At 43.7% G+C, this 21,341-nt stretch overlaps 1 protein-coding gene across 7 annotated transcripts in view; it reads left to right on the forward strand.

Moving 5' to 3' along the window:
* The window catches only part of LOC129818346 (voltage-dependent N-type calcium channel subunit alpha-1B-like), a 209,550-nt gene that overhangs the window by 102,939 nt on the left and 85,270 nt on the right, over positions 1–21,341 (forward strand). For 5 of the 7 annotated variants that reach the window (XM_055874150.1, XM_055874152.1, XM_055874147.1 and 2 more), the window contains exons 6-8: positions 9,866–9,969; positions 12,615–12,730; positions 13,851–13,940. In XM_055874150.1, the coding sequence (XP_055730125.1) occupies positions 9,866–9,969; positions 12,615–12,730; positions 13,851–13,940 (310 nt within the window). The remainder of the gene's footprint in view (positions 1–9,865; positions 9,970–12,614; positions 12,731–13,850; positions 13,941–21,341) is intronic. The other 2 variants (XM_055874151.1, XM_055874154.1) reach the window with 1 other exon arrangement.

A 21,341-nucleotide genomic window follows, 5' to 3' on the forward strand; every position in this document is an offset into this window, starting at 1 on the left:
CAGTTGAAGTCGGAAGTTTACCAACTTAGGTTGGAGTCATTAACACTTGTTTTTCAACCACTCCACAAATTTCTTGTTAACAAACTATCTACTTTGTGCATGACACAAGTAATTTTTCTAGCAATTGTTTATAGACAGATTATTTTACTTGTAACTCACTGTATCACAATTCCAGTGGGTCAGAAGTTTACGTACAGTAAGTTGACTGTGCCTTTTAAACAGCTTGGAAAATTCCAGAAAATGATGTCATGGCTTTAGAAGCTTTTGACACGCTAATGAACTTAATTTGAGTCAATTGTAGGTGTACCTGTGGATGTATTTCAAGGCCTACCTTCAAACTCAGTGCCTCTTTGCTTGACATCATGGGAAAATCAAAATAAATCATCCAAGACCTCAGAATTTTTTTAAACAAATTGTACAAAATCTGTAGAAATAAGTATAAACACCATGGGACCACGCTGTCGTCATAACGCTCAGGAAGGAGATGCGTTCTGTCTCCTAGAGATGAACGTACTTTGGTGCGAAAAGTGCAAATCAATCACAGAACAACAGCAAAGGACCTTGTGAAGATAGGTACAAAAGTATCTATATCCACAGTTAAAAGACTCCTATATCAACATAACAAGGAAGAAGCCACTGCTCCAAAACCGCCATAAAAAAGCCAGACTACGGTTTCCAACTGCACATGGGGACAAAGATTGTACTTTTTGGAGAAATGTCCTCCGATCTGATGAAACAAAAATATAACTGTTGGCCATAAATGACCATCGTTATGTTTGGAGGAAAAAGGGTTAGGCTTGCAAGCCGAAGAGCAGCATCATGTTGTGGGGATGCTTTGCTACAGGAGGGACTGGTGCACTTCACAAGATAGATGGCATCAAGAGGAAGGGAAATTATGTGGATATATTGAAGCAACATCTCAAGACATCAGTCAGAAAGTTAAAGCTTGGTCGCAAATGGGTATTCAAAATGGACAATGACCCCAAGCATACTTCCAAAGTTGGACAACAAAGTCAAGATATTGGAGTGGCCATCACAAAACCCTGACCTCAATCCTATAGAAATTTGTGGGCAGAACTGAAAAACCGTGTGAGACCAAGGAGGCCTACAAACCTGACTCAGTTACACCAGCTCTGTCAGGAGGAATGGGCCAAAATTCACCCACCATCACCCACCAAAATGGTTGACCCAAGATAAACAATTTTAAGGCAATGCTACCAAAAACGAATTGAGTGTATGTAAACTTCTGACCCACTGGGAATGTGATGAAATAAATAAAAGCTGAAATAAATAATTCTCTCTACTATTATTCTGACATTTCACATTCTTTAAATAACGTGGTGATCCTAACTGCCCTTAGACAGGGAATTTTTACTAGGATTAAATGTCAGGAATTGTGAAAAACTGAGTTTACATGTATTTGGCTAATGTGTATGTAAACTTCCAACATCAACTGTATACATACACACACACACACACATATACAGTACCATTCAAAAGTTTGGACACATCTACTCATTCAAGGGTTTTTCTTTATTTTGACTATTTAATAAATTGAAGAATAATAGTGAAGACATCAAAACTACTTTGAAGAATCTCAAATCTAAAATATATTTTGATTTGTTTAACACTTTTTTGGTTACTACATGATTCCATATGTGTTATTTCATAGTTTTTATGTTTTCACTCTTATTCTACAATGTAGAAAATAGTCAAAATAAAGAAAAACCCTTGAATGAGTAGGAGGTGTCCAAACTTTTGACTGGTAGTGTGTGTGTGTGTGCTATATACAGTGGGGAGAACAAGTATTTGAAACACTGCCGATTTTGCAGGTTTTCCTACTTATAAATCATGTAGAGGTCTGTAATTTTTATCATAGGTACTGGCTTTGGGGATGACCAGTGTAATATACCTACTGGAGCGCGTGCTACGGGCAGGTTTTGCTATGGTGACCAGTGAGCTGAGATAAGGCGGAGCTTTACCTAGCAAAGACTTATAGATGACCTGGAGCCAGTGGGTTTAGCGACGATTTTGTAGCGAGGGCCAGCCAACGAGAGCATACAGGTCGCAGTGGTGGGTAGTATATAGGGCTTTGGTGATGAAATGGATGGCTCTGTGATAGACTACATCCAATTTGCTGAGTAGAGTGTTGGAGGCTATTTTGTAAATTACATTGCCGAAGTCAAGGATCGGTAGGATAGTCAGTTTTACAAGGGTATGTTTGGCAGCATGAGTGAAGGATGCTTTGTTGCAGAATAGGAAGCCGATTCTAGATTAACTTTGGATTGGAGATGCTCAATGTGAGTCGAAGGAGAGTTTACAGTCTAGCCAGACACCTAGACACCTACTACTCCAGAGTAGTCATGCTAGTCGGGCGGGCGGGTGCGTGCAGCAACCGGTTCAAGAGCATGCATTTAGTTTTACAAGCATTTAAGAGCAGTTGGAGGCCACTTTTAAGGAGTGTTGTATGGCGCTGAAGCTCGTTTGGAGTTTTTTTATTATTATTATTATTATTTATTTATTTATTTTTATTTTTTATTACATGTCACTATTACAATGTCACCATGCTTCATAAAACCATCAGTCCCTGGGTCCATACTGTTAGCACACTGATTCTCTGGGATTAGGGGCTCATGTGGTAAACACACCCTCTGGCAGCCTGCTGCCCAGGAGAACTGATTCTGTATCAGATTTTCCATAACTCAATCGTACTCTTCACAATATGAGCACAGTGACCAAAACAGCCCTGGGCCAGTTAGTAACCAGATAAAAACACAAGTGGGGCCCAAAGCAGAGAGTGTAAAGGGAGAGATGTTGAGTCCAATTATGGTGTGCTAAGCTAGTGGAATGGTGGGAAATACACTATATATACAAAGTATGTGGACACCCCTTCAAATTAGTGGCTTTGGCTATTTCAGCCAAACCTGTTACTGACAGGTGTATAAAATCAAGCACACATGAATGCAATCTCCATAGACAAACAGTGGCAATTGAATGGGCTTACAGAAGAGCTCAGTGACTTTCAACGTGGCACTGTCATAGGATGCCACCTTTCCAACAAGTCAGTTCGTCACATTTCTGCCCTGCTCGAGCTTCTCAGGTCAACTGTAAGTGCTGTTATTGTGAAGTGGATGCAAGATGGCCGCCTCGCTTTGAGTCCTTAGGAAACTATGCATTATTTTGTTTTTTTCATGCATTGCGCTGACAGAGATAAACTCCTCTCTGGGAAGAGGAAGGTCGGGGATATATGCTTCATGATTAACGACTCATGGTGTAATCATAACAACATACAGGAACTCAAGTCCTTCAGCTCACCCAACCTAGAATTACTTACAATCAAATGCCGGCCAAATTATCTCCCAAGAGAATTCTCGTCAGTTATCGTCACAGCGGTGTACATTCCCCCTCATGCAGACACCAAGACGGCCCTCAAGGAACTGGACTCTGGACTCTATTTAAACTGGAAACCATATATCCTGAGGCTGCAGTTATTGTAGCTGGGGATTTTAACAAAGCAAATTTGAGAACAAGGCTACCTAAATTCTATCAGCATATTGATTGCACTACGCGCGGGTGTAATACACTCGATCACTGCTACTCTAACTTCCGCGACGCAAACAAAGCCCTCCCCCACCCTCCCTTTGGCAAATCCGACCACGACACCATCTTGCTCTTACCGTCTTATAGGCAGAAACTCGAACAGGATATGTACCAGTGACTAGAACCATTCCATGTTAGTCTGACCAATCGGAATCCACACTTCAAGATTGTTTTGATCACGCGGACTGGGATATGTTCCGGTCGGCCTCAGATAACATCGATCTATACGCTGACTCAGTGACTGAGTTTATAAAGAAGTGCATTGGAGATGTTGTACCCACTGTGACTATTAAAACCTACCCTAACCAGAAACCGTGAAGGACCGCATTTAACCATGGAAAGAGGTCTGGGAATATGCCTGAATATTAACAGTGAAGATATTCCCTCCGCAAGGCAATCAAACAAGCAAAATGCCAGTACAGGGACAAAGTGGAGTCGCAATTTAACGGCTCAGACACGAGACGTATGTGGCAGGGTCTACAGGAAATCACGGACCACAAAAAGAAAACCAGCCACGTCACGGACACCGACGTCACGCTTCCAGACTAAACGCCTTCTTTGAGGATAATACAGTGTCATGGCCCACTAACAAGGACTGTGCTCCCCCCCCCCCCCCTCTTGCTACGTGGCCAACGTGAGTAAAACATTTAAACGTGTTAACCCTCGCAAGGCTACTGGCCCAGACGGTATCATCAGCCACGTCCTCAGAGCATGCGCAGACCAGCTGGCTGGTGTGTTTACGGACATCTTAAATCACTCCCTATCCCAGTCTGCTGTCCCCAAATGCTTCAAGATGGCCACCATTGTTCCAGTACCCAAGAAGGCAAAGGTAACTGAACTAAATGACTACTGCTCATCATGAAGTGCTTTGAGAGACAAGTCAAGGATCATATCACCTCCACCTTATCGGCCACCCTAGACCCACTTCAGTTTGCATGCCGCGTCAACAGGTCCACAGACGATGCAATCGCCATCTCTCTGCACACTGCCCTATCCCGTCTGGACAAGAGGAATACCTATGTAAGAATGCTGTTCATTGACTACAGCTCATCATTCAACACCATAGTACCCACCAAGCTCATCATCAAGCTGGAGGCCCTGAGTCTCAACTCCGCCCTGTGCAATTGCGTCGTGGACTTTCTGATGCCCCCCCCCCCCCCCCCCAGGTGGTGAAGGTAGGAAACAACATCTCCACCCCGCTGATCCTCAACACTGGGGCCCACAAGGGTGCGTTCTGAGCCCTCTCCTGTACTCCCTGTTCACCCATGACTGCGTGACCATGCACGCCTCCAACTCAATCATCAAGTTTGCAGATGAGACAACAGTCGTGGGCTTGATTACCAACAATGACGAGACAGCCTACAGGGAGGAGGTGAGGGCACTCGGAGTGTGGTGTCAGGAAAACAACCTCTTACTCCACGTCAACAAAACAAAGGAGATGATTGTGGACTTCAGGAAACAGCAGAGGGAGCTCGCCCCTATCCACATCGAAAGGACAGCAGTGGAGACGTTTTTTAAGTTCCTCTGCGTACACATCACAGATGGTGAAGAAGGCGCAACACCGCCTCTTCAACCTCAGGAGCCTGAAGAAATTTGGCTTGTCACCCAAACACCTGACACACTTTTACAGATGCGAGAGCATCCTGTCTGGCTGTATCACAGCCTATCACAGCAACTGCACCTCCCTCAACCGCAAGGCTCTCCAGAAGATGGTGTACAGCGCATCACTGGGGGCAAACTACCTGCCCTCCATGACACCTACAGCACCCGATGTCACAGGAATGCCAAAAAGATCAAGGTCAACAACCACCCGAGCCACTGCCTGTTCACCCCGCTACCATCCAGAAGGTGAGGTCAGTACAGGTGCATCAAAGCTGGGACCGAGAGACTGAAAAACAGCTTCTATCTCAAGGCCATCAGACTGCTAAACAGCAATCACTAACTCAGAGAGGCTGCTGCTTGCATTGAGACCCAATCACTGTCCGCTTTAATAAATGGGTCACTTTAAACAATGCCACTTTAAATAATGCCACTTTAATAATGTTTGCATATCTTACATTACTCATATGTATATACTGTATTTTATGCCATCTATTGCACCTTGCCTATGCCGCTCGGCCATCGCTCATCCATATATTTATATGTACATATTCTCATTCACCACTTTAGATTTGTGTGTATTAGGTAGTTGTTGGGGAATTGTTAGATTACTTGTTAGATATTACTGCAACTAGAAGCACAAGCATTTCGCTACACTCGCATTAACATCTGCTAACCATTTGTGTGACCAATAAAATGTGATTTGATTTTGATTTGAAACGTCTAGGAGCAACACTGGCTCAACCATGAAATGGTAGGCCACACAAGCTCACAAAACGGGACCACTGAGTGCTGAAGAGCTCGGTATGTAAAAATTGTCTGTCCATTGCAACACTCACTACCGATTTCTAGCACCGTCAGCACAAGAACTGTTAGTTGGGAGCATCATGAAATGGGTTTCCATGGCCAAGCAGCCGCACACGAGCGTAGGATAACCATGCGCAATGCCAAGCGTCGGCTGGAATGGTGTAAAGCTCGCCGTCATTGGACTCTGGAGCAGTGTATACTCGTTCTCAGGTGTGAGCCTCTTAGTTCCAGTGATGGGAAAGCGAGGTCCATACAGAAATGGTTAGTCGAGATCAGTGTGGAAGAACTTGACTGGCCTGCACAGAGCCCTGACCTCAAACCCATCGAACACCTTTGGGATGAATTGGAACGCCGACTGCGAGCCAGGCCTATTCTCCCAACATCAGTGCCCAAGCTCACTAATGCTCTTCTGGCTGAATTAAAGCAAGTCCCTGCAGAAATGTTACAACATCTAGTGGAAAGCCTTCCCAGAATAGTTATAGATGCTGTTTTAGCAGCAAAGGAATGACTAACTCCATATTGATGCCCAGGGTTTTGGAATGAGGTATACTTTTGGCCATGTAGTGTATTCACTATGGTCTCACACCTTTTTCTGTTACTGCATCACTATTGATCATTAGCATACATGAATGTGTTCTGATTAGGTGACAAACCAGGTCCCTATGGGTTAATGACAGAGCTGTTAATTACCCTTGTTATTCCAGTATCTTCCCCCTGCCACCTTTCCTTAATTGCCCAGTACAAGCCATTGGTCAATAGGTCTTAGTGTAGGTCTTATCTAATCAATGGAATCCTCAATGGAATCCTCACCCTATGGCCAACTATGGAGAGTAAGATTGATCCAGGAAGTTTTAGGAGGGTAGAGAGGTCACCTGAACTGGAGTGATTGATAATAATGCCTGTATAATCAAATCTCAGGCCAAAGTCAATGCTACAGGCTACCCACTGCAATATTAATATTCTCTGCCACAATCACAATCTGAGGCCTTGTCCCGAATGGCACACTGTCTTCCCAATATAGTGTTCGACTTTAGGGACCACTTTTTATATCGGGAATTGGGTGTCATTTGGGATGCACCCTGAGAATTATGATGCAGTTTTTTCATGGAGAGCTCATGGGTAGTTCAAATGACAGGTTCTTGCAGATACAGTACACTTCCTATCTGCATTAACCTTTCTATTTTATGTTTATTTTTGCAGTGTCTCTATGCACACACACACACACATTAGCACACACACTTTTCTTTTCTCATGTTTTTGTTCCACTTGACTTTTTAAAAATACATTGTTTATAGTTTTACTGATATTGATTACTGCATTGTTGGGAAAGAGTAAGCAGGAAAGGCAGTTCACTGTACTTGTGGACGTGACAATAAAAACGTGAATATAAATCAACATAGAATAAAAGAAGTGTGTAACATTACAGTAGACCTAGCTGGATTAGAGTCCAATAATCCACTGGAGCATATCGTACCAATACATAACTACAGAAAAAAAGGTGCTATCTAGAACCTTAAAGGGTTCTTCGACTGTCCCCATAGGAGAACCCTTTAAAGAACTATTTTTGGATGCAGGCAGAACCCTTTTGGTTCCCCAAATAATTCTACCTGGAACCAAAAATCTTTGTTCTATGGGGACAGCCAAGGAACCCGTTTGGAACCCTTTTTTCTCAGAGTGTACTGGGAAACTAGTCAGGCAGACAGGCCGATACAGTGCCTTGCAAAAATATTCACTCCCTTGGCGTTTTTCCTATTTTGTTGCATTACAACCTGTAATTTAAATGGATTTTTATTTTGGATTTCATATAATGGACATACACAAAATAGTCCAAATTGGTGAAGTGAAATGAAAAAAAATGACTTGTTTAAAAAAATGTAAAGTGGTGCGTGCATATGTATTAACCCCCTTTGATATGAAGCCCCTAAATAAGATCTGGTGCAACCGATTACCTTCAGAAGTCACATAATTAGTTAGATTGCACACAGGTGGACTTTATTTAAGTGTCACATGATCTCAGTATATTTTCACCTGTTCTGAAAGGCCACAGAGTCTGCAACACCACTATGCAAGGGGCACCACCAAAGAAGCGGCACCATGAAGGAGCTCAGGTCAGGGACAAAGTTCTGGAGAAGTACAGATCAGGGTTGGGTTATAAAAAACAGAAACTTTGAACATCCCACAGAGCACCATTAAATCCATTATTAAAAAATGGAAAGCCTATAGCACCACAACAAACCTGACGAGAGAGCCGCACACCAAAACTCACAGACCAGGCAAGGAGGGCATTAATCAGAGAGGCAACAGGCACCAAAGAGAACCCTGAAGGAGCTGCAAAGCTCCATAGCGGAGAGTGGAGTATCTGTCCATAGGACCACTTTAAGCCGTACACTCCACAGAGCTGGGCTTTACGGAAGAGTGGCCAGAAAAAAGACATTGCATAAAGAAAAAATAAGCAAACATGATTGGTGTTCGCCAAAAGGCATGTGGGAGTCTCCCCAAACATATGGAAGAAAGTACTCTGGTCAGATGAGACAAAAATTGAGCTTTTTGGCCATGAAGCAAAACGCTATGTCTGGCGCAAACCCAACACCTCCCATCACCCGAAGAATACCATCCACACAGTGAAGACTGGTGGTGATGGCAGCATCATGCTATGGGGATGTTTTTCATCAGCAGGGACTGAGAAACTAATCAGATTTGAAGGAATGATGGATGGCGCTAAATACAGGGAAATCCTTGAGGGAAACCTGTTTCGGTCTTCCAGAGATTTGAGACTGGAACGGAGGTTCACCTTCCAGCAGGACAATGATCCTAAGCATACTGCTAAAGCAACACTCGAGTGTTTTAAGGGGAAACATTTACATGTCTTGGAATGGCCTAGTCAAAGCCCAGACCTCAAACCAATTGAGAATCTGTGGTATGACTTAAAGATTGCTGTACACCAGCAGAACCCATCCAGCTTGAAGGAGCTGGAGCAGTTTTGCCTTGAAGAATGGGCAAAAACCCCAGTGGCTAGATGTGCCATGCTGATAGAGACATACCCCAAGAGACTTGCAGCTGTAATTGATGCAAAAGGTGGCTCTACAAAGTATTGACTTTGGGGGGGTGAATAGTTATGCACGCTCGAGTTTTCTGTTTTTTTGTCTTATTTCTCGTTTGTTTCACAATAAAAAATATTTTGCATCTTAAAAGTGGTAGGCATGTTGTGTAAATCAAATGATACAATCCCACAAAAAAATCTATTTTATTTCCAGGTAGTAAGGCAATAAAATAGAAAAAATGCCAAGGGGGTGAATACTTTCGCAAGCCACTGTAGACAGGCAGGCAGATAGCTCCTGACCATTATATAGGCCAGACCTCAGCCTGTGTCTTTCCCAGCAGGGGATTGGCTTGTCAGGCTAGTTTGGCTTTCCACAATTTTTGCAATTGGCTGTTTAGAAACAGTAGTTTGGGGTTGTATTACACAGTTGTTTTACAGTGATAGAAGCCCCAAGGTCTCTCTGTTCTGCACATGGTACCTGGTGGATCTGATTTGGTGGTTGGTTGACTGACTCTGTGGGAGTGTGTTTACCGGTAAGAAGACATTTATTTTAGTGACAGAGTAAGTAGTGTATATTGACGTTTTTGTGTACAAGCAAGTGTAGCAAACTTGTCAGATATAGATGTTATGCAGATGCTGTACATTGACAAACTGCAAACATTAAGAGGAAACGTAATACACATACACCTTTTTCTTTGTCTCTTTCCCACTCTGTGTGTGTGTGTGTGTGTGTGTGTGTGTGTGTGTGTGTGTGTGTGTGTGTGTGTGTGTGTGTGTGTGTGTGTGTGTGTGTGTGTGCGCCTGTGCGCGTGCGTGCAGGCTAACGATGCCTCGGGGAACACCTGGAACTGGCTCTACTTCATCCCCTTGATCATCATCGGATCCTTCTTCATGCTCAACTTGGTGCTGGGTGTCTTATCAGGGTAAGTCTGACCCAACAGACACACAGACATAGGGTTTAGGGGATCATGGACCAGACTTTGCATACAAACCACTCATTTTATTAGCTAGGACAGGATGACAACTAGAGCAACAAAAAAAAAGAGCCACGGTACCCTATACTAACCTATTCTATTGACAGGTGAAGTAGTAGGAGACGTGTGTGCATGTGTGTGTGTTTACGCACACAAATATGTGTGCACATAAATATGTATGTGTTTGTGCTTGTGCTCATGTATGTACAGAATTTGTTTGCGTGTGTGTGTGTTTGATCCTGTGTCTCCAGTGGAGGGGCTGAGCAGAGCCCATTCAGGCTGAAAGCCTAGCTGGCCTGAGGGGGAGAGCTTCCCCATAAAGAAATGTGCATTTACAGGGACAGCATTACCATAATGAAATGAGCCGGTGCCGCTGGAATAGCTGTGTAAATATGGAGAGAGTTGAGGTTCCAGATTTATCATAATGAAAAGCCTATCGGAAGTCACTTACATACTTACTTAAAACATTCACTCTCTCTTTCCCTCTCACACACTTTATCTTCTTCCCTTTTTCTCTCTTGCCCTCTCTTTTAATATGGGATGCATTATTCACCCACGCACAAACACACAGGCACACACTGTCTCCCATCAGCCCTACGAGGAGACATCCTGTTAAGAGTAATGTAGTATGGCTACATGTTTCTGGTCAGGTGCTATGTTTACGTTTTCTGGGAAGCCTAATCTCCTACTCAGTGATTGCCTCCCGGGCGGCGCAGTGGTCTAGGGCACTGCATCGCAGGGCTAGCTGCGCCACCAGAGTCTCTGGGTTCGCGCCCAGGCTGGGCTGGGTTCGCGCCCAGGCTCTGTCGCAGCCGGCCGCAACCGGGAGGTCCGTGGAGCGACGCACAATTGGCATAGCGTCGTCCGGGTTAGGGAGGGTTTGGCCGGTAGGGATATCCATGTCTCAGTATGTAAAATGTAATGAAATGTAAAAAAAAATGTTAAAAAAATGTATACACTCTACTGTAAGTCGCTCTGGATAAGAGCGTCTGCTAAATGACTAAAATGTAAAAAAAATGTAATGATTGGCTAGCTCTCCTCTGTGTGTGTGTGTGTGTGTGTGTGTGTGTGTGTGTGTGTGTGTGTGTGTGTGTGTGTGTGTGTGTGTGTGTGTGTGTGTGTCCTCCATCTCTTCTGTCCTTCCTGAACCCAATGACACTGCCTTAAGGCATGCTTCCCATCTGAAACAATTTGGAACAGTTTCTGCATATATTATGACGTCATTTTGTGACGCTTTTGTTCGTTTTGGTCTTCGTTTTTTTTCCCGGCTGTTCGTGCAAATCCCCAAATTCTCGAGGCACGCCGAAATTCAGAGCCAGAATCTACGACCCTTCGTCGTCATTGGTCAACAGTAGGGATTCTTCAACTAAGTGTTTGTTGTCATTCAGCGACAGACAAATGGTTTTCATGCTTCTTTTTTTCACTTGAGAAATACTGCACCAAACAGCTTAGTTAGATGTACAATTGTGCAACTAAGATCTCATTTAGTGAGTTATCTTACATTAATTCTCAGTATTTTTGGTTACAGCGTCTCAAGATGGACAAACAGTAGTATTGCTGCTTTTTCTGGTTTTTCAAGCGAAGGTGTTTTAAGGGAGTATGTGAGCGCACTCATTCGGCTAGGCGCCAGCCGAACCAAAGTATGCGGACGCCTTTAGCTTCAAGATCCATGGCCATCTTGTAGAGCCTCCCTTCTCACATTCCACAGCTTACCACAATATAATCTCAGCCATCACTCCAGTGGTTGAGCTAACAAAGAGATGGCACTGTGAAGACAGTGTCACTTTTGGGTAACATAAAATCATCATACTGATGATACTGCATTCATTTTGAATTCCTCCAACTGACAGGAAATGCATCTCAACTGAAATGACACTGAAAACAGCTAAAATAGAATTCAGTTGCAAGATTAGTCATCTCCCACTCTCCTTCTCTCCCTCCCTCCTCCTCTCCCTCCCTCCCCCTACTTGCTCTCTTTATCTCCCTCTCTCTCTCTTCTCACTCTCTCGCTCTCTCTCCTGTGTTTTAAAATTGCCAGGTCTTTAATCTTAATGGTGTCCCTTGCTCTTCTCTTTGAACTCAGTGGTATGTCGGTCTCATTGTCTGTGACAGTGAGAAACACTCCTCTACACACACTGGGTCCGTCTCAACAGGGCTCATTCCATATACATTGTCATTAGTCTAGAAATAACTGGGTTCCTATGGGGAAGCAGAACTGGGCCTAAGGAATGAGTCTGGGCCTAAGGAATGAGTTGGTGTGTGTGCATAGGTGTGTACACACAAATTTTGTAACCCTTTTATCTATGAGCTGACCTCATCCACACCACATTTTAACAGTGGGAGACAGGGCTACGTCTGTCTGTCTGTCTGTCTGTCTGTCTGTCTGTCTGTCTGTCTGTCCATTCAGAGACTCTGTTTCTCTCTGAGTTTGGCCCTTCAAAGAGCACTTTCATGATCCATTCCTCCCAGAGGAGAGGAAGAGTGTAACACACACAGAGGCTGAAATGCCATAGAAATTAACCTGTATATTCCAATAGGAGTTTAAAGTGTGTGGGTCCGTGTGTGTGTGTCCATATGTGTGTGTGTGTTCACAGGGAGTTTGCCAAAGAAAGAGAGCGTGTGGAGAAGAGGCAGGACTTTCTAAAGCTGCGCAGACAGCAGCAGATAGAGAGAGAGCTGACGGGATACCTGGAGTGGATATGCAAGGCAGGTCAGGCTCACCTTCACTTCTTCTAATCCGTGTGTGTTTCCCACATTTTGTTACATTACAGCCTTATTCTAAAATGGATTAAAACATTTCCCTCATCAATCTACATAAAATACCCCATAATGACAAAGCGAAAACAGGTTTTTAGTGTATTTTGAGTGACATTTCAGATGTATGTATGGGGACAGAGGAAGAGTTAGTAATTTAAAAATAATGTAACGATTTAGATGATTTGTTAAGCCAAATTTTACTCCTGAACTAATTTAGTCTTGACTAAACTAAGGGGCTGAATACTTATGCTTCTTTTAGTTACACATTTATTTATGATTATTAAAAAAATAAAAAGCCCCCTTCTTCTCCCCAATTTCGATCTTGTCTCATCGCTGCAACTCCCCAACGGGCTCGGGAGGCGAAGCTCGAGTCATGCGCCAAACCAGCCAAACTTCGCTTCTTAACACCCGCCCGCTTAACCCGGAAGCCAGCTGCACCAATGTTTCGGAGGAAACAACATTCAACTGCCGACCGAGGTCAGCCTACAGGCACCCGGCCCGCTACGAGTAGTCGCTAGAGGGGAATGAGCCAAGTAAAGACCCCCCTGGCCAAAACTTCCCCTAACCTGGATGACGCTGGGACAATTGTGCGCCACCCTATGGGACTACCATTTTAATCCCACTTTGTAACACAAACAATGTGAAGGAATCCAAGGGGTCTGAATAGTTTTGCAAGGCATGTGTGTGTTGTTACTTTAAATGATGGTGATGTGTATGCACTGTACATGGGTATGCACAGTCTTAGAAAAAAGGGCGCTACCTAGAACCTAAAAGGCTTATTTAACTGTCGCCATAGTAAAACCCTTTGAAGAACCATTTTTGGTTCCAGGTAAAACCCTGTTGTTCCAGGTAGAACTATTTTTGGTTCCATGTAGAACCTCTTCCAAAGAAAAACCCAGAAGGGTTGTATCTGGAACCAAAAAGGGTTCTCTCATGGGGACAGCAGAAAAACCCTTTTGGAACCCTTTTTTCTAAGAGTGTACAGTTTGTGTGTGTGTGTGTGTGTGTGCATGAGCGTTCGTGATTATGTGTGCGTGTGTCGTGGTATATAACCCTGTCCTCTCCTGTTCCAGAGGAGGTGCTGCTGGCGGAGGAGGATGAGAACGCAGAGGAGAAGTCCCCTCTGGATGGTGCGTGGTACAAGAGGAAACAGAACCTCCCAGGTGAAAAGCGGGCTAGAGGTCCACACTGTGGCCTTTACCATGGTACCCTACTGGACTACCATGGTACCTTATGGTAAAACAGGCACAGCTAGATACTACTCACCATTCTCATGAATTAGCCTTGCCCATTTTCAGATTCAGACTATGTTGCACCATGTCATTCTGTGGTATATAAATCGCTCAATTCGATTCATGCCATATTCAGGGTACCATGAACGTGGTCTGGTTCTCTTTCACCTGGGGTATTGGGATTAATACACTATTACAATGTGATAGAGTATCAGTGAGTGATTACTAAGATCCAGGGAGACTGCTGTAATGAGATGCTTGTCTCATTCTGGTGTCCCTGCACTATATCTTGTTTGTCAGTCTTTTCTCTCTCTCTATTCGGTCTTTCTCTCCCTCTATTTCTGTCCTTTATTTCTTAAACTTTCCATCTATGTATTCCCCTTCACTCCACTCTTCTTGCCCTCTCTTCTTTTTTCCTCTTCTCTGTTGTGGGCGGTTCTCTTCTTGTTCTCTATCACTAACCCCCATCTCTCTCTTCTCTCCTTCTTCCCTCTTCTTTCTCCCTCTCCCCTTCTCTCTCACTCCCCCTCCTCTTCTCTTTCTCTTTCCTCTTCTCTCCGACGTGGACGGTTCTTCCTGCTCCATCTGGAGTGCAGTCATGTCCCAGCTGTTACTCCCCCCAGCCCCCTGCAGCCGCATGTTGTGTTATGTCCATACTCTCAGCCAATTAGTTCTGGTGTGGGAGCCAGGGTTAATTAGGGGATTTAGAGAGATGACTTGATTGGATTAGGGCTGTACGATACATACGCGCACACACAAACACACAAGCACGAATCTACACACACACTCAAACACATTTCTCAGGTTAGATGACAGAACTGATGGCTTGTCTACATCTTTTTTTTACATCTTCCTTTGTTTAATAACTTAATTACATGATGCAGAATATTATGCCACTGAATAATATTGTTAAAGCTGAAAATGTCCACGTGGCCAAGGGATATTGAATGGCAGGTTCAAGTTCTATTGTCACATGCACAAGTACAGTGAAATGCTCAACTTGCAAGATCTACACAACAGTGCAGTAATCAATGTCAAAATAGTATCATTCATAAAAATAAAACATTTATATAATAAAGAAAACATGAGAAATTAGAAACATTTTAAATGTTTTTACAATGTGCAGGAATACTGGAGTATATGAAGTAGATACAGTGGGGAGAAGAAGTATTTGATACACTGCCGATTTTGCAGGTTTTCCTACTTACAAAGCATGTAGAGGTCTGTAATTTTTATCATAGGTACACTTCAACTGTGAGAGACGGAATCAAAAATCCAGAAAATCACATTGTATGATTTTTAAGTAATTCATTTGCATTTTATTGCATGACATAAGTATTTGATCACCCACCAACCAGTAAGAATTCCGGCTCTCACAGACCTGTTAGTTTTTCTTTAAGAAGCTTTCCTGTTCTCTACTCATTACCTGTATTAACTGCACCTGTTTGAACTCGTTACCTGTATAAAAGACACCTGTCCACACACTCAATCAAACAGACTTCAACCTCTCCGCAATGGCCAAGACCAGAGAGCTGTGTAAGGACATCAGGGATAAAGTTGTAGACCTGCACAAGGCTGGGATGGGCTACAGGACAATAGGCAAGCGACTTGGTGAGAAGGCAACAACTGTTTGAGCAATTATTAGAAAATGGAAGAAGTTCAAGATGACGGTCAATCACCCTCGGTCTGGGGCTCCATGCAAGATCTCACCTCGTGGGGCATCAATGATCATGAATAAGGTGAGGGATCAGCCCAGAACTACACGGCAGGACCTGGTCAATGACCTGAAGAGAGCTGGGACCACAGTCTCAAAGAAAACCATTAGTAACACGCTAAAATCCTGCAGCGCATGCAAGGTCCCCCTGCTCAAGCCAGCGCATGTCCGGGCCCGTCTGAAGTTTGCCAATGACCATCTGGATGATCCAGAGGAGGAATAGGAGAAGGTCATGTGGTCTGATGAGACAAAAATATAGCTTTTTGGTCTAAACTCCACTCGCCGTGTTTGGAGGAAGAAGAAGGATTAGTATAACCCCAAGAGCACCATCCCAACCGTAAAGCATGGAGGTGGAAACATCATTCTTTGGGGATGCTTTTCTGCAAAGGGGACAGGACGACTGCACCGTATTGAGGGGAGGATGGATGGGGCCATGTATCGCGAGATCTTGGCCAACGACCTCCTTCCCTCAGTAAGAGCATTGAAGATGGGTCGTGGCTGGGTCTTCCAGCATGACAATGACCCGAAACACACAGCCAGGGCAACTAAGGAGTGGATCCGTAAGGAGCATCTCAAGGTCCTGGAGTGGCCTAGCCAGTCTCCAGACCTGAACCCAATAGAAAATCTTTGGAGGGAGCTGAAAGTCCATATTGCCCAGCGACAGCCCCGAAACCTGAAGGATCTGGAGAAGGTCTGTATGGAGGAGTGGTCCAAAATCCCTGCTGCAGTGTGTGCAAACCTGGTCAAGAACTACAGGAAACGTATGATCTCTGTAATTGCAAACAAAGGTTTCTGTACCAAATATTAAGTTCTGCTTTTCTGATGTATCAAATACTTATGTCATGCAATAAAATGCAAATTAATTACTTAAAAATCATACAATGTGATTTTCTGGATTTTTGTTTTAGATTCCGTCTCTCACAGTTGAAGTGTACCTATGATAAAAAAATTACAGACCTCTACATGCTTTGTAAGTAGGAAAACCTGCAAAATCGGCAGTGTATCAAATACTTCTTCTCCCCACTGTATGTAATATTTCCACCCCGCCCATCTGAGTGCAAGCGAGCTAATATAAGACAGGTAAATTGCCGAACCTGACGTTAGGGCTGGAAAATGCCAGTGTACCAGTTTTTACATGACAAATTTGCTAAATAATGTGCGTTTGACACTAGCACCGCCTTAACGCCAGCCGGAAGCGTTTTTTATACTCAGTGTATAAATACTATAGTAATATAATAGTGGTAATATATACAGTACCAGTCAAAAGTTTGGACACACATACTCATTCAAGGGTTTAAAGACATCACAACTATGAAATAACAGATATGGAAACATGTAATGTTAAACAAATCAAAAAAGTGTTAAACAAATCAAAATATATATTTATTTGAGGTTCTTCAAAGTAGCCACCCTTTGCCTTTGACAGCTTTGTACACTCTTGGCATTCTCTCAACCAGCTTCGTGTGGAATGCTTTTCCAACAGTCTTGAAGGAGTTCCCTATGCTGAGCACTTGTTGGCTGCTTTTCCTTCACTCTGCGGTCCAACTCATCCCAAGCCATCTCAGTTGGGTTGAGGTCAGGTGATTTTGGAGGCCAGGTCATCTGATGCAGCACTCCATTACTCTCCTTGTTGGTCAAATAGCCCTTACACAGCCTGGAGGTGTGTTTAGGGTCATTGTCCTGTTGAAAAACAAATGATAATCCCACTAAGAGCAAACCAGATGGGATGGTGTATCGCTGCAGAATGGTGTCGTAGCCATGCTGGTTAAGTATGCCTTGAATTCTAAATAAATCCCAGAAAGTGTCACCAGCAAAGCACCATCACACCACCACCTCCATGCTTCATGTGGGAACCACACATGAGGAGATCATCCATTCAACTACTCTGCGTCTCACACAGATTTATTTTAATTTTCAAATTTCACCATTATTCAACCAGGTAGGCCAGTTGAGAACAAGTTCTCATTTACAACTGCGACCTGGCCAAGATAAAGCAAAGCAGTGGGACACAAACAACACAGAGTTAAACATGGAATAAACAAGCGTACAGTCAATAACACAATAGAAAAAAAGAAAGTCTATATACAGTGTGTGCAAATGGTGTGAGGAGGTAGGCAATAAATAGGCCAAAGTAGCAAAGTAATTACAATTTAGCAGATTAACACTGGAGTGATAAATGAGCAGATGATGATGTGCAAGTTGAGATACTGGTGTGCAAAAGAGCAGAAAAGTAAATAAAAACAATATGGGGATGAGGTAGGTAGATTGGGTGGGCTATTTACAGATGGACTATGTACAGCTGCAGCGATCAGTTAGCTGCTCAGATAGTTGATGTTTAAAGTTAGTGAGGGAAATATAAGTCTCTAGATACAGCGGTTGGAACCAAAAATCTCAAATTCGGACTCATCAGACCAAAGGACAGATTTCCACCTGTCTAATTCATTGCTCGTGTTTCTTGGCCCAAGATAGTCTCTTCTTCATATTGGTGTCCTTTAGTAGTAGTTTCTTTGCAGCAATTCGACCATGAAGGCCTGATTTCTAATTGGTATTTAACAGAATATAAACAGTGTAGTTATTCACTCCGCAAGGCAATCAAACAAGCTAAACGTCAGTATAGCGAGAAAGTGGAGTCTCAATTCAACGGCTCAGACACGAGACGTATGTGGCAGGGACTACAGACAATTACAGACTACAAAAGGAAAACCAGCCACGTCGCCGAGACCGACGTCTTGCTTCCGGACAGGCTAAACACATTCTTCGCATGCTTTGAGGATAACCCAGTACCACCGACGCGGCCCGCTGCCAAGGACTGTGGGCTCTCCTTCTCCGTGGCCGATGTGAGTAAAACATTTAAACATGTTAACCCTCGCTTGGCTCCCAGCTTTGACTGCATCCCAAGCCGCGTCCTCAGAGCATGCGCAGACCAGCTGGCTGGTGTGTTTACGGGCATATTCAATCTCTCCCTATCCCAGTCTGCTGTCCCTACATGCTTCAAGATGACCACCATTGTTCCTGTATCCAAGAAGGCAAATGTAACTGAAGTTAATGACTATCGCCCCGTAGCACTCACCTCTGGTATCATGAAATGCTTTGAGAGACTAGTCAAGGTTCATATCACCTCTACCTTACCTACCATCCTAAACCCACTCCAATTCGCCATCCCTCTGCACACTGCCCTCTCCCATCTGGACAAGAGGAATACCTATGTCAGAATGCTGTTTATTGACAATATATCAGCATTCAACACCATAGTACCCTCCAAGTTCATCATCAAGCTGGAAGCCCTGGGTCTGATCCTCAACACTGGGGCCCCACAAGGGTACGTGCTCAGCCCCCTCCTGTACTCCCTGTTCACCCATGACTGCATGGCCATGCATGCCTCTAACTCAATCATTAAGTTTGCAGACGAGACAACAGTAGTAGGCTTGATTACCAAAGATGACGAGACAGCCTTCAGGGAAGAGGTGAGGGCTCTGGGAGTGTGGTGCCTGGAAAACAATCTCACTCAACGTCAACAAAACAAAGGAGATGATCGTGGAGTTCAGGAAACTGCAGAGGGTGTACCCCCCTATCTACATCAATGGGACCGCAGTGGAGAAGGTGGAACGTTTCAAGTTCCTTGGCGTACACATCACTGACAAACTGAAATGGACCTCCCACACAGACAATGTGATGAAGAAGGTGCAACAGAGCCTCTTCAACTTCAGGAGGCTGAAGAGATTTGGCTTGTCACCTAAAATACTCACAAATATTTACAGATGCACAATTGAAAGCATCCTTTCGGGCTGTATCACCGCCTGGTACGGCAACTGCAACCACAAGGCTCTCCAGAGGGTGGTGCGGTCTGCCCAGCGCATTACCGGGGGAAAACTACCCGCCCTCCAGGACACCTACAGCACCCGATGTCACAGGAAGGCCAAAAAGATCATCAAAGACATCAACCTCCCGAGCCACTGCCTGTTCACCCCGCTATCATCCAGAAGGTGAGGTCAGTACAGGTGCATTTAAGCTGGGACCGAGAGACTGAAAACCAGCTTCTACCTCAAGGCCATCAGACTGTTCAACAGCCATCACTAGCACATTAGAGGCTGCTGCCTACATGCATAGATTAGAAATCACTGGCCACTTTAAGGAATGGAACACTAGTCATTTTAGTAATGTTTACATATCATACATCACTCATCTCATATGTATATACTGTATTTATACTATTCTATGGTATCTTAGTCACTTAATAATGTTTACATATCTGGCATTACTCATCTCATATGTACAGTTGATGTCGGAAGTTTGCATACACCTTAGCCAAATATATTTAAATTCCCTGTCTTAGGTCAGTTAGGATCACCACTTTATTTTAAGAATGTGAAATGTCAGAATAATAGTTGAGAGAGTGATTTATTTCAGTTTTTATTTCTTTCATCACATTCCCAGTGGGTCAGAAGTTTACATGCACTCAATTAGTATTTGGTAGTATTGCCTTAAAATTGTTTATCTTGGGTCAACCATTTTGGTGGGTGATGGTGGGTGAATTTTGGCCCATTCCTCCTGACAGAGCTGATGTAACTGAGTCAGGTTTGTAGGCCTCCTTGCTTGCACACGCTTTTTCAGTTCTGCCCACACATTTTCTATAGGATTGAGGTCAAGGCTTTGTGATGGCCACTCCAATACCTTGACTTTATTGTCCAACTTTGGAAGTATGTTTGGGGTCATTGTCCATTTTGAATACCCATTTGCGACCAAGCTTTAACTTCCTGACTGATATCTTGAGATGTTGCTTCAATATATCCACATAATTTCCCTTACTCATGATTTCATCTATTTTATGAAGTGCACCAGTCCCTTCTGCAGCAAAGCACCCCCACAACATGATGCTGCCACCCCCGTGCTTCACGGTTGGGATGGTGTTCTTCGGCTTGCAAGCATCCCCCTTTTTCTTTCAAACATAATGATGGTCATTATGTCCAAACAGTTCTATTTTTGTTTCATCAAACCAGAGGACATTTCTCCAAAAAGTACGATCTTTGTCCCCATGTGCAGTTGCAAACCGTAGTCTCGCTTTTTTTATGGTGGTTTTGGAGCACTGGCTTCTTCCTTGCTGAGCGGCCTTTAAAGTTCTGTCGATATAGGACTCGTTTTACTGTGGATATAGATACTTTTGTACCTGTTTCCTCCAGCATCTTCGCAAGGTCCTTTGCTGTTGTTCTGGGATTGATTTGCACTTTTCTCAGCAAAGTACGTTCATCTCTAGAAGACAGAATGCGTCTCCTTCCTGAGCGGTATGATGGCTGCGTGGTCCCATGGTGTTTACACTTGCCTACTATTGTTTGTACAGATGAACGTGGTTTCTTCAGGCGTTTGGGAATTGCTCCCAAGGATGAACCAGACTTGTGGAGGTCCACAATTTATTTTCTGAGGTCTTGGCTGATTTTTTTTTTGATTTTCCCATGATGTCAAGCAAAGAGGCACTGTGTTTGAAGGTAGGCCTTGAAATACATCCACTGGTACACCACCAATTGACTCAAATTATGTCAATTAGCCTATCAGAAGCTTCTAAAGCCATGACATAATTTTCTGGAATTTTCCAAGCTGTTTAAAGGCACAGTCAACTTAGTGTA

Source organism: Salvelinus fontinalis, chromosome 21, assembly GCF_029448725.1.
Source record: "Salvelinus fontinalis isolate EN_2023a chromosome 21, ASM2944872v1, whole genome shotgun sequence".
Classification (NCBI taxonomy): domain Eukaryota; kingdom Metazoa; phylum Chordata; class Actinopteri; order Salmoniformes; family Salmonidae; genus Salvelinus; species Salvelinus fontinalis.